The sequence below is a fragment of the Malus sylvestris genome, chromosome 5, assembly GCF_916048215.2.
Source record: "Malus sylvestris chromosome 5, drMalSylv7.2, whole genome shotgun sequence".
Classification (NCBI taxonomy): domain Eukaryota; kingdom Viridiplantae; phylum Streptophyta; class Magnoliopsida; order Rosales; family Rosaceae; genus Malus; species Malus sylvestris.
In genome coordinates, this window is record NC_062264.1 from 39708475 (window position 1) to 39719309 (window position 10835).

At 37.4% G+C, this 10835-nt stretch overlaps 2 protein-coding genes across 4 annotated transcripts; both read right to left on the bottom strand.

The window, feature by feature from the left end:
• Positions 1–419: 419 nt before the first annotated feature.
• On the bottom strand, positions 420–5589 carry LOC126624722 (histidinol dehydrogenase, chloroplastic). 2 transcript variants are annotated; one of them, XM_050293823.1, is made up of 14 exons: positions 5209–5589; positions 4481–4602; positions 4308–4360; positions 4108–4180; positions 3929–4030; positions 3753–3854; positions 3558–3629; positions 3417–3479; positions 3301–3342; positions 2968–3027; positions 2770–2880; positions 2284–2454; positions 1492–1582; positions 420–1194 (listed from the first exon to the last, which is right to left on the bottom strand). In XM_050293823.1, exons 2-14 carry the CDS (start codon positions 4571–4573, stop codon positions 917–919), a joined length of 1311 nt encoding a protein of 436 aa, XP_050149780.1. In that variant the 5' UTR covers positions 4574–4602; positions 5209–5589; the 3' UTR covers positions 420–916. The 2 variants fall into 2 exon arrangements, with proteins under 2 accessions (XP_050149780.1, XP_050149781.1); XM_050293824.1 differs by lacking the exon at positions 5209–5589 and adding an exon at positions 5126–5147.
• A 702-nt stretch (positions 5590–6291) lies between these two features.
• On the bottom strand, positions 6292–9774 carry LOC126621548 (uncharacterized). 2 transcript variants are annotated; one of them, XM_050290074.1, is made up of 5 exons: positions 9229–9774; positions 8739–8951; positions 7969–8117; positions 7812–7880; positions 6292–7720 (listed from the first exon to the last, which is right to left on the bottom strand). In XM_050290074.1, exons 1-5 carry the CDS (start codon positions 9421–9423, stop codon positions 6520–6522), a joined length of 1827 nt encoding a protein of 608 aa, XP_050146031.1. In that variant the 5' UTR covers positions 9424–9774; the 3' UTR covers positions 6292–6519. The 2 variants fall into 2 exon arrangements, with proteins under 2 accessions (XP_050146031.1, XP_050146030.1); XM_050290073.1 differs by having other exon boundaries at positions 9223–9774.
• Positions 9775–10835: the final 1061 nt, after the last annotated feature.

Here is a 10835-nt window from a genome sequence, read left to right on the forward strand (position 1 = left end):
CCTGTAACTCAAGTTGTTTTATCCATATAATCAAGATCATGTAGTCAACTTCTCGCACCCTCAATCCTTCAATCGTTTGGATAAAAACAAAAAATGTTGAAGAAAGACGTCATTTCCTTGTTGTTTGTGTCGTCTTATTCTTCGTCTTGTTTACCCAAAATCTTTCTAGAGTTAAAAGAGAAACCAACACGATTAATTGGAAATGATATGGAAAAAATTTTGTTGATACATGTTGTTTTAAAATATGGAATGTGATTTCTTTCAAAATAAAAATGTGCTTGCTTCGTTTTTTTCTTGGTCAATTAATGTGCTTACTTCGTTTTCATCTACGGACATGTATGCATCAATAGATATTTTAATGATTGACAATGAATTTGAATCATGACTAAAATAGGTTAAGGGTTCGATTTACTCTAATGTAAGGGAAACAAAATTGAACGGCTTGCATTGCATCACATCAACAGCAACAAGCCTTGTAATACATCATTGCATTTATCAAAAGCTTTAGAGCTTATTTGAAAGTATTTTTAAAATGACTAAAAACGTTTTAGATAAAAAAGGTTTTGAGTTTCCAAAAACACTCAGACGTGCTTCTTGTAAGAAGCCCTTAAAGTGCTTTTTTAGAATTCACTTGCATTTTCATAAAGATTAGTTTCAAAAACACTTCCAAACGAACCCCAACGTTTATTGAAATTTGGGGAAAAAGAAGGAAAAAGGAATGCTTCAAAAGAAAGAAAACATTACCAACCTACAACAAAGTTTAATGGTATTCCACCCACCAGTTTTGCTCTATAGTACAACGATCAAAATTCACCCACCGCAGATTTTTCAATAGTAGCTGGTACATCCCCAAAAACGGCAATTTGCCCCAAAGGGGAGAACAAATTTGGCAAATGCTCTTGCTGCGAAAATCACCTTATGTTAGGACCTGCCGGGCTTCGATATCCTTAAGTCTAAGGGTTACAGCTCTCTTGTGCGCCTCTAGTCCCTCAACTTCGGCCATGGTAGCCACATATGGGCCGAGCTTTTGCAAACCTTCCTCTGTCAAAGACTGCACTGTCATGTACTTGAGAAATGAGTCCAAAGACACGCCACCATACATCCTCGCATAACCATACGTTGGAAGGACGTGGTTCGTCCCACTTGCGTAGTCTCCCACACTCTCTGGTGTCCACTGCCCTAAAAATACAGAACCTGCGCGCGAAAGATATCGAAATTTAGATATCTAATTATTTTATCTCAGCTGGAAACAAAATCCTAAGGCTGAAGCTAGTGAGTTTCATCTGTACAACTACAAGTCCAAATGAGAGATCACTAATCATGGCATGACAATCACGTAGACCAACGTTTGGAACCACCGGCAAAATGGAAGCAAAGATCAACATAGTGATACACAAATGAAAGACAAAAGGGAGGAAAACTATTGTTAAAAGAAAAATTAAAGGAATAAAAAGGACAAAACTGTCAAGTTGCAGGATAAGAGAAGTACACCTGCATTTTCAATGAAACTCTCCCACTTTTCTGCATCCTGGACATTGATGATCAGATGCTCGGGTGCATACAAGTTTGAAAAAGACACTGCCTGAAACAGCCATCATCATGTCTAATTTCGGGATCACACAGAACGTCTCAAACGACATACAGGTAAGCAAAGATGATGCATGTAGCCCAGAAGTTAACATAGTTATCATAAAAATACTAAAAACAAACACTTTTTATCAAACGCACCAATTGAGATAATAAAAATTTGGACAAAAATAATGAGGATCTTTAATGTTGAGAGCCAAATGAACTGAACCAAGAGACAGCAACAATGCAATTAAAATTTTCCATGCAAGGGGAATGCTGAGACAAAAATTTCACTTTTGGACACAAATCACATAAAAATTCAGCTCGAGTAAGTAACTAATATAATGAGGCAACTTAAGGACGTAACCCTAGGCTGTAATCTCTCCTTTTAGGACCAACACTAAAACTCTTAAAGTGAGACTGTTCTAATCTTATATATAACAACCCAATATTACCTTCTTGCCACATTACTATCTCCTTACTAGTTCAAGACTTTAGAGTAGAAATCTATGATTATTTCATTTAACGGAACTTTGCTAGACTCTGCAACCTCTCCAAAGGTAATTTAACATTGGATGAGATGAAATGCATGCTACAAATACCCCTACACTACTCACCATCCTTGACCGATTTCACAAGTGATTCCAGTGAAGTAAATACAGGGACTTCCTAAATTTACTGACAGACATATCATATCAAGATGCAAGGACAAACCTCAACCATATCCCTAGCAAACACTGTGAAACTGTGGCTCAGTGCTTTTGAAGCAAACGCTCCCCTTGGTAGGCTTTGGCACTGCTTGCTGATTTCCTCTTCTATACCTTTAAGATCCACGCCATCCCCAGCAATTACAAGAACAACTTGACTATCAGGGCCGTGCTCAGCCTGAAATTGTATTAGTTACTCAGGTTGCCCACAAGCATCCCAAAATACTATATCAATCATTTAGATTTCATATAATGCAGTAAAAGATCTGCAACAAATAACAATGTGCTAGACATCTTATAATAAGAGGATTGAGAAATACAGCGGTCCTGCTTTAGCCACTTCAGTAGACTAAAGTTGAAACAAAGCCTAAATCTTTAAAACTGTAAGGGTGCAAATTGTATTGAGTTAAACATCCAGTATCTCTTATAAATGTTAAATTACAAAAGTGATCACCCACAAACTTAGAAAAAGCATTGCAGAACAAGGAAGCACCTGAGAAAGTAAATCAGCAGCTATATGAACAGGACTGGCATGTTTGTCAGCAATGACCAAAACTTCTGAAGGGCCCGCAGGCATGTCAATTGAAACCATGGCTTCGCTGTTCTGGTAAACACAATAATCTAACTTAACTCCCATGTTTCAGCTTCACTAAAAGTTAAGCAAAGAACTTGGAATTGTAAGTATATGTACCTGGAGAATCATTTTTGCAGCAGTGACATATTGATTTCCAGGGCCAAAAATTTTTTCAACCTGAAAATTATTTGAATCAAATAATTAGATAAATAAGAGCAAAAGATTACATTTTCTTTAGATTGATCACAAATGAATTTCAAAGAAAATTACAACATAATAGCTAAGCTAATTTTTGTCCTCTGCTTTTCTTATACGACTGATCCTCTATTTTATCAAAAGAAATCATGCTCAGAACATGAGCTAATAATTGGGTAACAAATACAAGGCATAGTGCAAATATATGGACAAGTTATGAACAACACAATAACAATATAAAAGGGAAAGTAACACCTTTGGGCAAGATTCCGTACCCCAAGCCATAGCAGAGATTGCCTGTAAAGCAAAAAGAATTATCAGATTACTGTATGTGATAAAACATAAATGTTGTATATTTGGTGTTTACAGACCTGTGCGCCACCAGCTTTAAGGATGTGAGTTACACCAGCCTTCTTAGCACAATATAGTACTTCCTGAGGAGTAAAACAAAAAATGATCAACTCTAAATTTGAATCCCCTCATAACGCATTCCATCCAAAGTAAAGAATCACCTTGCATATGGTGCCATCCTGACTTGGGGGAGTGGCGAGAACAACAGTTTTACACCCAGCAATCTGTGCAGGCTGGTAAACATGATAAAAGCATTTGTCCATCAATCTTTATGATTTAAAATTTGAGAACCATGATAAAGATCAAAAGGATGACATGACCAAAAGCAAGTTTTACAACAAAAATCATCAACTTACAACAGAAAGCATCAGAGCTGTTGAAGGTAAAACTGCAGTTCCTCCTGGAACATAAACACCCACAGAACCAATGCTTCTTGCCACCCGTTTACATTTGACACCCTGAAAGGTTAAAGATGCTTAAAGACTCTGGGTATATACTATATAGAAAAAAGCAAGCTGCAATATAGGTTTACCTTCATGTTCTCAACAGTTTTCTCAGCTGATTTCTGAGCAAAATGAAATGCATATATATTGTCATATGCCACGTCAAATGCTTCTTTAATAACTGCATCGAGCTGCATAAGAAAAATATCAGAATTCAATACATAAAATTAATATCTTGTATCCAGAAAACACGTCTACATAGAGATACCTCAGGATCTGGAAGCTCGGATACTTCTACAACTATATTATCCAGTTCAACTTTGTCAAACTTTGCAGTATACCTGTGTGAGAGAAAAATAAATAAAGCATATTAAAACAACAAATTCTTTAGGGATTAAAGGTGTGCTAATAAATAAAAAGTAATAACAAATCAATAAAATGATAAAAAGGAATTAAAGAAGTACATACTCCTTAACCGCAGCATCGCCTCTTTTACGAACCTCATCAACTATAGGGTTGACCTGACCAAGTATAGCTACTTTATTGAATGAGTTACTTCATTTATGAATATAAATACGAACAAAAAAGTTGCCCAAGTTCTTAAAGAACAGTCAGGATTTGAGAACAAAAGAAAGGCTCACAGTGCTGAAAATTGAAGAAAAATCAATTCGAGGACGCGCTTTCAAGCTTTCAACCTCAGGTGGGGCTAGTTCAGATAACCTATAAGACTTCATTGAGCAAGTTATCCCCTTACCAGCAAACCCTGAGCAAACAATCAACTTTAGTAAATCAAGAAATGAAATATTAATAAAGAAAAGCATTAAATTTACGGGTGAACACCTAACATCTACCACATTACTTCCATATATGATTATATGGTCACACAAACAGCATTTATACATAAATTCACCTCTTAACTATATAAATGTCTTACATTTCGTAAACTTTATTTGCATGTATGCACTCATAAACGGTTCAAATGAAACAAATTTAAACTCTTTAGTTTTTATACAACTGATTAACTTTTAATAGGATTCGTATTTTTCAATCTAACCTTCAAATATCCTCTAATCATGCACGCAATTTTACCAAATTTCGAGTAAACTCGATATCAACAAGCACTATGCTAACACGAAATTCGTCACACAAGGTGAAAATAACTACAGAGTTACATTCAATGTGAGTTAAAAAATCACTCTTTCAATTGACCATTACAGTTTGACTCCAAAATTAAAGGCATGAACTGCAATTCAGTGAAAGAAACCGAAGAAATGATGGATTCATACCTCGCCGGAGAAAAGAAAAAAGAATTGACCTTTTTGCATTTACGCACGAAAATGGCAGAGGGGAGGGGGAATTTAAGATATACCTGCAAAGTGGAAAGTAAGCGTGATGCGGTGACTGATGACTGTGAGCGTACGGGCAGCCACTAGACGGAGCCAACCCAAGTTGATGAAGGAGAAGATGAGATGGACTTCGGAGAGAGTCGCCGGAAACGGGAGAAACGGAGATGAGGTCGTCGGAAACGGGAGATGAAGTCGCCGCCAAGATGAGAGAAAGATGAAGTCGCGAGAAAAAGATGAGGACTTTACTATCGGGGAAACTGGATTTGGATCGGATCCAAATTAGGATTCCTCACCGTCATTCGTTCATGGTGAAATTATTTGATTTTTTTATTTAAATTAAATATAAATATTATTTGACGAAAACCAAACTATACAAAATGAATTAAAAAAAAATCCTCTTTGAGAAAACTGAAGAAAACAAACAGATGACTAGGAAAAGAATGAAATATACAATATTAATAATAACAACAAAATATATAATTATATACATAAATTAATAAGTACATATATAACATTAATAATATCAGTCTGGTACAGTATATTTTGGTACCGTACCTAATATATATCGGTGTAAATATCATACTATTACCAATGGGTACAAATAAGTGACACAAATTTGGTAGAGGATGATTAGTAATTCTATTGATACGATAATTTGAAAAAAAAAAGCTCACCCCTAGTTATACTAGCTAATGCGAGGTTGGAGTGGCCAGGGTTGCAAACCGGGTTTGGATTCAAACTTTCCTCACTTGAGATTGGGTTAGGAGTTCAACCCAAACCAAACTAAAATTAAGGAGAACGAGATATGTTATTTTATTGGACCGTCAGTTTAATTCAAGGCGTCCCACATTAATATTCGGACAACATAACGGGAGAAAATGAGGGATGATTCGAGTAGAGGGAGGGAAAAGAGAGAGATTGAGGCGAACGTATAAAGCAAAGCTAAAAAGTTCGCCTTCAATTTTCAATTCTTGAATTTCATTTTGTGTATACATTTATACAGCATATCTCTCACATTGTTTCCAAGAAAAAATTGTAAACTAAAAACAAAAAACGAAATAATTATCTTTAGTTTTTCAATAGGGAAAAAGTTTATAACTCCAAAGTAATTGAAGAAGCAACAAGTTATTGATTCCTTCCTTCCTTAAGCTTTTTACCCATTGGAGGCTTGGAGCATCCAATAAGCAAAAAATAGTTGTAAACTTTGTATCAAAAAAAAACCCTTTTACGCATACAAATCTTGAAGTAAAAATGTCACACTGAGACGAAAACAAGAGAATAAAATCATACAGAAATTCTCCAACTACTGCAAATATAAGACTGATACTGATTCCTCATGGACTATCTTGACATTCAGTTATATCCTGGAAACTCTGCAACCTTTTTCTTCTGCCCACCTTCGGAACTGGGGATGATGAACTGATGTAATCCACTGATTCTCGCTCCTGCTGCTGATCAAAGCGCAAAGAACGGCGCACTGCAGAGTTCCTTGGTGAGCCAGCATTTCCGGATATAACATTTTTGTCTTTGAGATCAACTGATTCAAGCTTGGAGCCCAGACTTTTCACTTGAGTTTGCAGACAAGGACTTTCAGGGGGTATGTTACTATTCAGGTTTTCGTTGTTTTCAAAGTATTCAGAGCTAAGAAACTGTTGTTCTTCTTCTTCGACCATATCTGCCCAACTTTTCTTACCACAACTGTACATTGAAGAACTGACCACCGTGGCTTTGTCTTTCAGTTGGAAACAGTCATCATTCATCCGAGAGGTATGCTTCCAATTTCCACTTGCTATAGGTTGCAGAATGGATCGTACTGCTGCATCTCCTTGGGGCCTCCTCAAATCTCTGCTAATTGGTGAAGACAAACTAGAGACCGAGTTGTGAAGTGCGACTTCTGACTTTCCAACAGTTGAAGCTAGCAAACCTTCATTGAGACTTCGAGCAGCAGGAGCTCGCACATTTTCTGTTCTTGGACATCGGTCAAATGAGAGTTCTTCATTTGAACTTCCAACATTACGTCCCCATATTTCCCTCCTGGGGTGTCCACCATTAAGTCCCCACGGAGATCTTCTTGGTTGAGAAAATTGAATTTCTGGATCCCATATAGCAGGAGCTGGAGAAAACAATGTCTTCACATTTGGAGTTGTTTCTGCTCCTGGTATACCACCCAGATTTTCCTTCATTATGCTGGAAAAACTAGACCTGCCCTCACACGGGTTTTTCAAATAACGATCTTTCTTCCAATGATCAACAGATACAGTCTCCCCTTCGCGACCATCTGCCTGCCTTCTGGAGAACATGTGAGATCTTCCATCCTGTTCAACTGGTCTTAAAACTGATTGTGCCTTTCGTTCGGTCAGCATTTGATAAGCACGCTCAAAAGACTTGGCATAAGATTCATCCATTGGTTTATTTCCAGATGAATCTCTTACAACTTGCAGCAGAGATTTTGCTTCTGTAAATCTGTTCATATGCATCAAACAGATTGCTAAATTGCATTGCTTGTTCTTATCCGGCTCCAATGACAGAGCTTTCCTGAGATTTTTTTAAAGAACAAATCATATACAATTAGAAAAATATATCGTTTCACATGTGGGTATATAAAGCAGGATGAACAGAAACTTACAAGTAGTATTCTTCGGCAGTTTTGTAATCACCTTTCAGCAAGTAAGCCCAGGCCAAGTTTCCTAGTATTCTGCATTGATAGATTACCCAAGTCATCTAATTATGCAGAACTTTGCAGTCGAATTAGTAAGAAGAATGAGAAAAGCAGTGAAATTCACCTTGCTCTCTCTTGTTCAACAGTAATTTGAACCTTCCTCCCCTGAGATCTTGCAGTCTTTGTCCTCCTTCCACAAAAAGCTACACCTTCGTCAATGTGTTTCAATTTGGACTGAAGCATTTCAATCTCTTCTTCAATCCTTCCCGACCGCTGCAAAACAGATAAATGTAAAGCAAAGTGAGCAACACATAAACATACATAGACACCGACAAAGAGAAGGATATGCAATTGCAATAACCTTACTGCAACATGTTGATATACCTTGAAATTATGATAGGAATATTCAGCAGTACCGTGTAGAAATAGATGTTAAGGAATACAAGCATTCGAGTAATAGATATTCAGAAACAATACCTTGTCGATAAACTCCCATAAATATATTCTACTGATGCATAACGAGAGAGAAATAAAAAAAAAGGAAGGAAATAAAAGGCCACAGGAGAGGAACTCCTGATTTTTAATTTACACTGCAAGTCTGCCCAGAAAAGTTACAACAAGGCCTACTTTTAGCGGCTTAGTTGCCTCAACATATTACAACAAAGCCTTATCCCACTAAGTCGCCTCAACATAGGAAGAAAATATTGTGACCTAGTTCTAGACTTCTAGCAGTTCCTACTTTCGACTCACATTTGAGCACCAAACCTTCTTAAAGTCCTGAATATCATGTGTACAATATTTTACAGCTCCTACCATGATGGAGTTAGAACCGGGTATTCAAACAAGAAGATAACAAAATAAAAGTAATTTGTCGTAGAAATGAAGGTGCTTTACCTTGTACAGTTCAACTAAAACATTGTTAAGAGATTCCTGAGAATCATGCGGGCAGAGATGACGAAAAGACTTGATAGCTTCAATAGCCTCCTCCGCTCGATCCAATTGTTTCATCACAATTGCCATGTCTTTCAAGGCACTATCAACTCGATCCCCAGCATTTATAGCAGCCCAGAAGAGGGATATGGCTTTGCCTGGATCCTTTTCTATCAACTGCATTTGAAGAACGCAAATCAATCAAACAATATAGCAGTGGAAACCAATTGCAAGAAAGATATCCCAGTGTCAATTCCATTAACTAAGGGAACAAAATTGGTCTCTAAATTCTTACCTTCCAGGAAAAAAAAAATCATTAGGGGAAACCAATTAACAAGAAAGAAAAACAGTAGCTAATTTTGAAAAATAAGAACCGAAAGAAAGAAAAATCAGATAACCCATAAGAAAATTTATACCAAATTACGCATAAAAATTCAATCTTTCATACCTGCACCTGTTTGGCTCTGACGTAGGGAGACTCGCCGGCAGGCACTTTATGCACAATGTGAAAATGATCCTCTCTGTCAGAAGGCGACACTCTCTTCCTCTCTGACATCGGCACCACCGGAGGAGTTGGCGGCGCCGTCTTCCATGTCGCAGGCGGCGTCGAGAAGCCTCTTGTGCCAAAGTTCTTGTCTCGGGTCCACATTGGGCTATTACCACGAGAGAAAAATCTATGAAATTACCCAGGAAAAATGTCACTTTCTCAGGAAAATCTTGAGACCCTTTTGGTGAATCTCTCCAAGAAAGGGATTTTGGTTGCCGGAAGGACGCGTCACTTTCTAAGGAAAGTTTTCAGAAGCGTTTCTTGATAGAGCGAGAAAGCGTTGCAGAGAGAGAGGGAAGGAAAACAAGTTCGTTTGCCTTGCCGTGAATTGTTTATATAGTTATGGGTTTCTGGGGATCGATGGGAAAGTGAGAGAAGATCACATAGAAAGTGAAAGAAACATGCAGAAAGGTGAGCGAAGTCGAATTGAGAATTGAGAGAAAGTGAAAGAAAATTAGCCGTTTATTCGTTTCAAAAGAGAATAAAAAGAAAAATTAGCCGTTTAATTATAATAACTAGCCGTTGGGATTAGGGACGCTTCACACACGCAAAAAAAGTTGAACAATAGCGGTTTACATCGGATTAAATTTATATTTTCCATCTATTTGATCTATGTGTAGCAAATGTGTGATGTTTTTAAGCTTCATAGAAACTAAATTGTATGATTGGTTGTCGTTTTAAAATATGAAATATTGATTGTGGAGAAAATGAAGCATGATGACGATCATTTTTTACGCAAAGTGATTTTAACGTAAATTAAAAAAATACATAATACACTTGTTGTATCATCAATTTAACGAAAAAAATTTAACATAAGGCATAAAGATAAAATTTCAAATCCTGAAAGACCAAAATGAGAAATGTAAGTAATACTGAAATATACGTTGTGATAGTAAAATTACACGACATAAAAGAATAATTTAATAAAAATTGATATCCTCCAAATTGTTACATAATCACTTTTGGACATTATTTAGACCCAAATAATTGCATGCCTCTTGTTGGTCAAATATATTAGCTTTTATGACCTCAATCTCAGCCACCACCCCAAACACTTTAACGCCGGCAACCTCAGCTGCCTCCGCCACTTTCATCACGTACTTCTCTATCGCCGGCAACACACGCTCGCGCACCTGCGCATTGATGTCCAATATCGCAAACGCATTGCGGATGCAACGCTGGCAGAGTGCAGGCGAGGCTATAACGTGGGGAGGCATAACGTCGGATAGGGTTGGTGGTCAGCACCGGAGAGACCACGTCTTTGAGCACGGTGCGCGATGCGAGGTCGTTGTTGTAAGTTAGGAGCTGGAATTGGAGTCTTTGTCTGGTGCGAATTTCAAGCGTGGCGCAAGCAGTTTGTTGTGATGAGTTTTCGTTCTTGAACTCGGACATGTGCATACGGTAGGCCAACTTGAACCCCATTGCATTGGTGATCAATTTGTTTACCACAAAAAATCGTAGCCACAACCACGAGCAAGCCAATAGATTAATTAGATTGAGATCATGCCACTATT

Bases quoted from the DNA above. Each gene is read 5' to 3' on its own strand.
- LOC126624722 (XM_050293823.1), bottom strand. From the start codon at position 4,573: ATGAAGTCTTATAGGTTATCTGAACTAGCCCCACCTGAGGTTGAAAGC. The intron at 4,361-4,480 runs GTGAGCCTTTCT...ATACTTGGTCAG, and splicing joins TTTCTTCAATTTTCAGCACT to GTCAACCCTATAGTTGATGA. The intron at 3,028-3,300 runs GTGTTACTTTCC...AATAATTTTCAG, and splicing joins GTACGGAATCTTGCCCAAAG to GTTGAAAAAATTTTTGGCCC.
- LOC126621548 (XM_050290073.1), bottom strand. From the start codon at position 9,423: ATGTGGACCCGAGACAAGAACTTTGGCACAAGAGGCTTCTCGACGCCG. The intron at 8,952-9,222 runs GTATGAAAGATT...CTTCAAATGCAG, and splicing joins TCAGAGCCAAACAGGTGCAG to TTGATAGAAAAGGATCCAGG. The intron at 7,721-7,811 runs GTAAGTTTCTGT...AAAAAATCTCAG, and splicing joins ACTGCCGAAGAATACTACTT to GAAAGCTCTGTCATTGGAGC.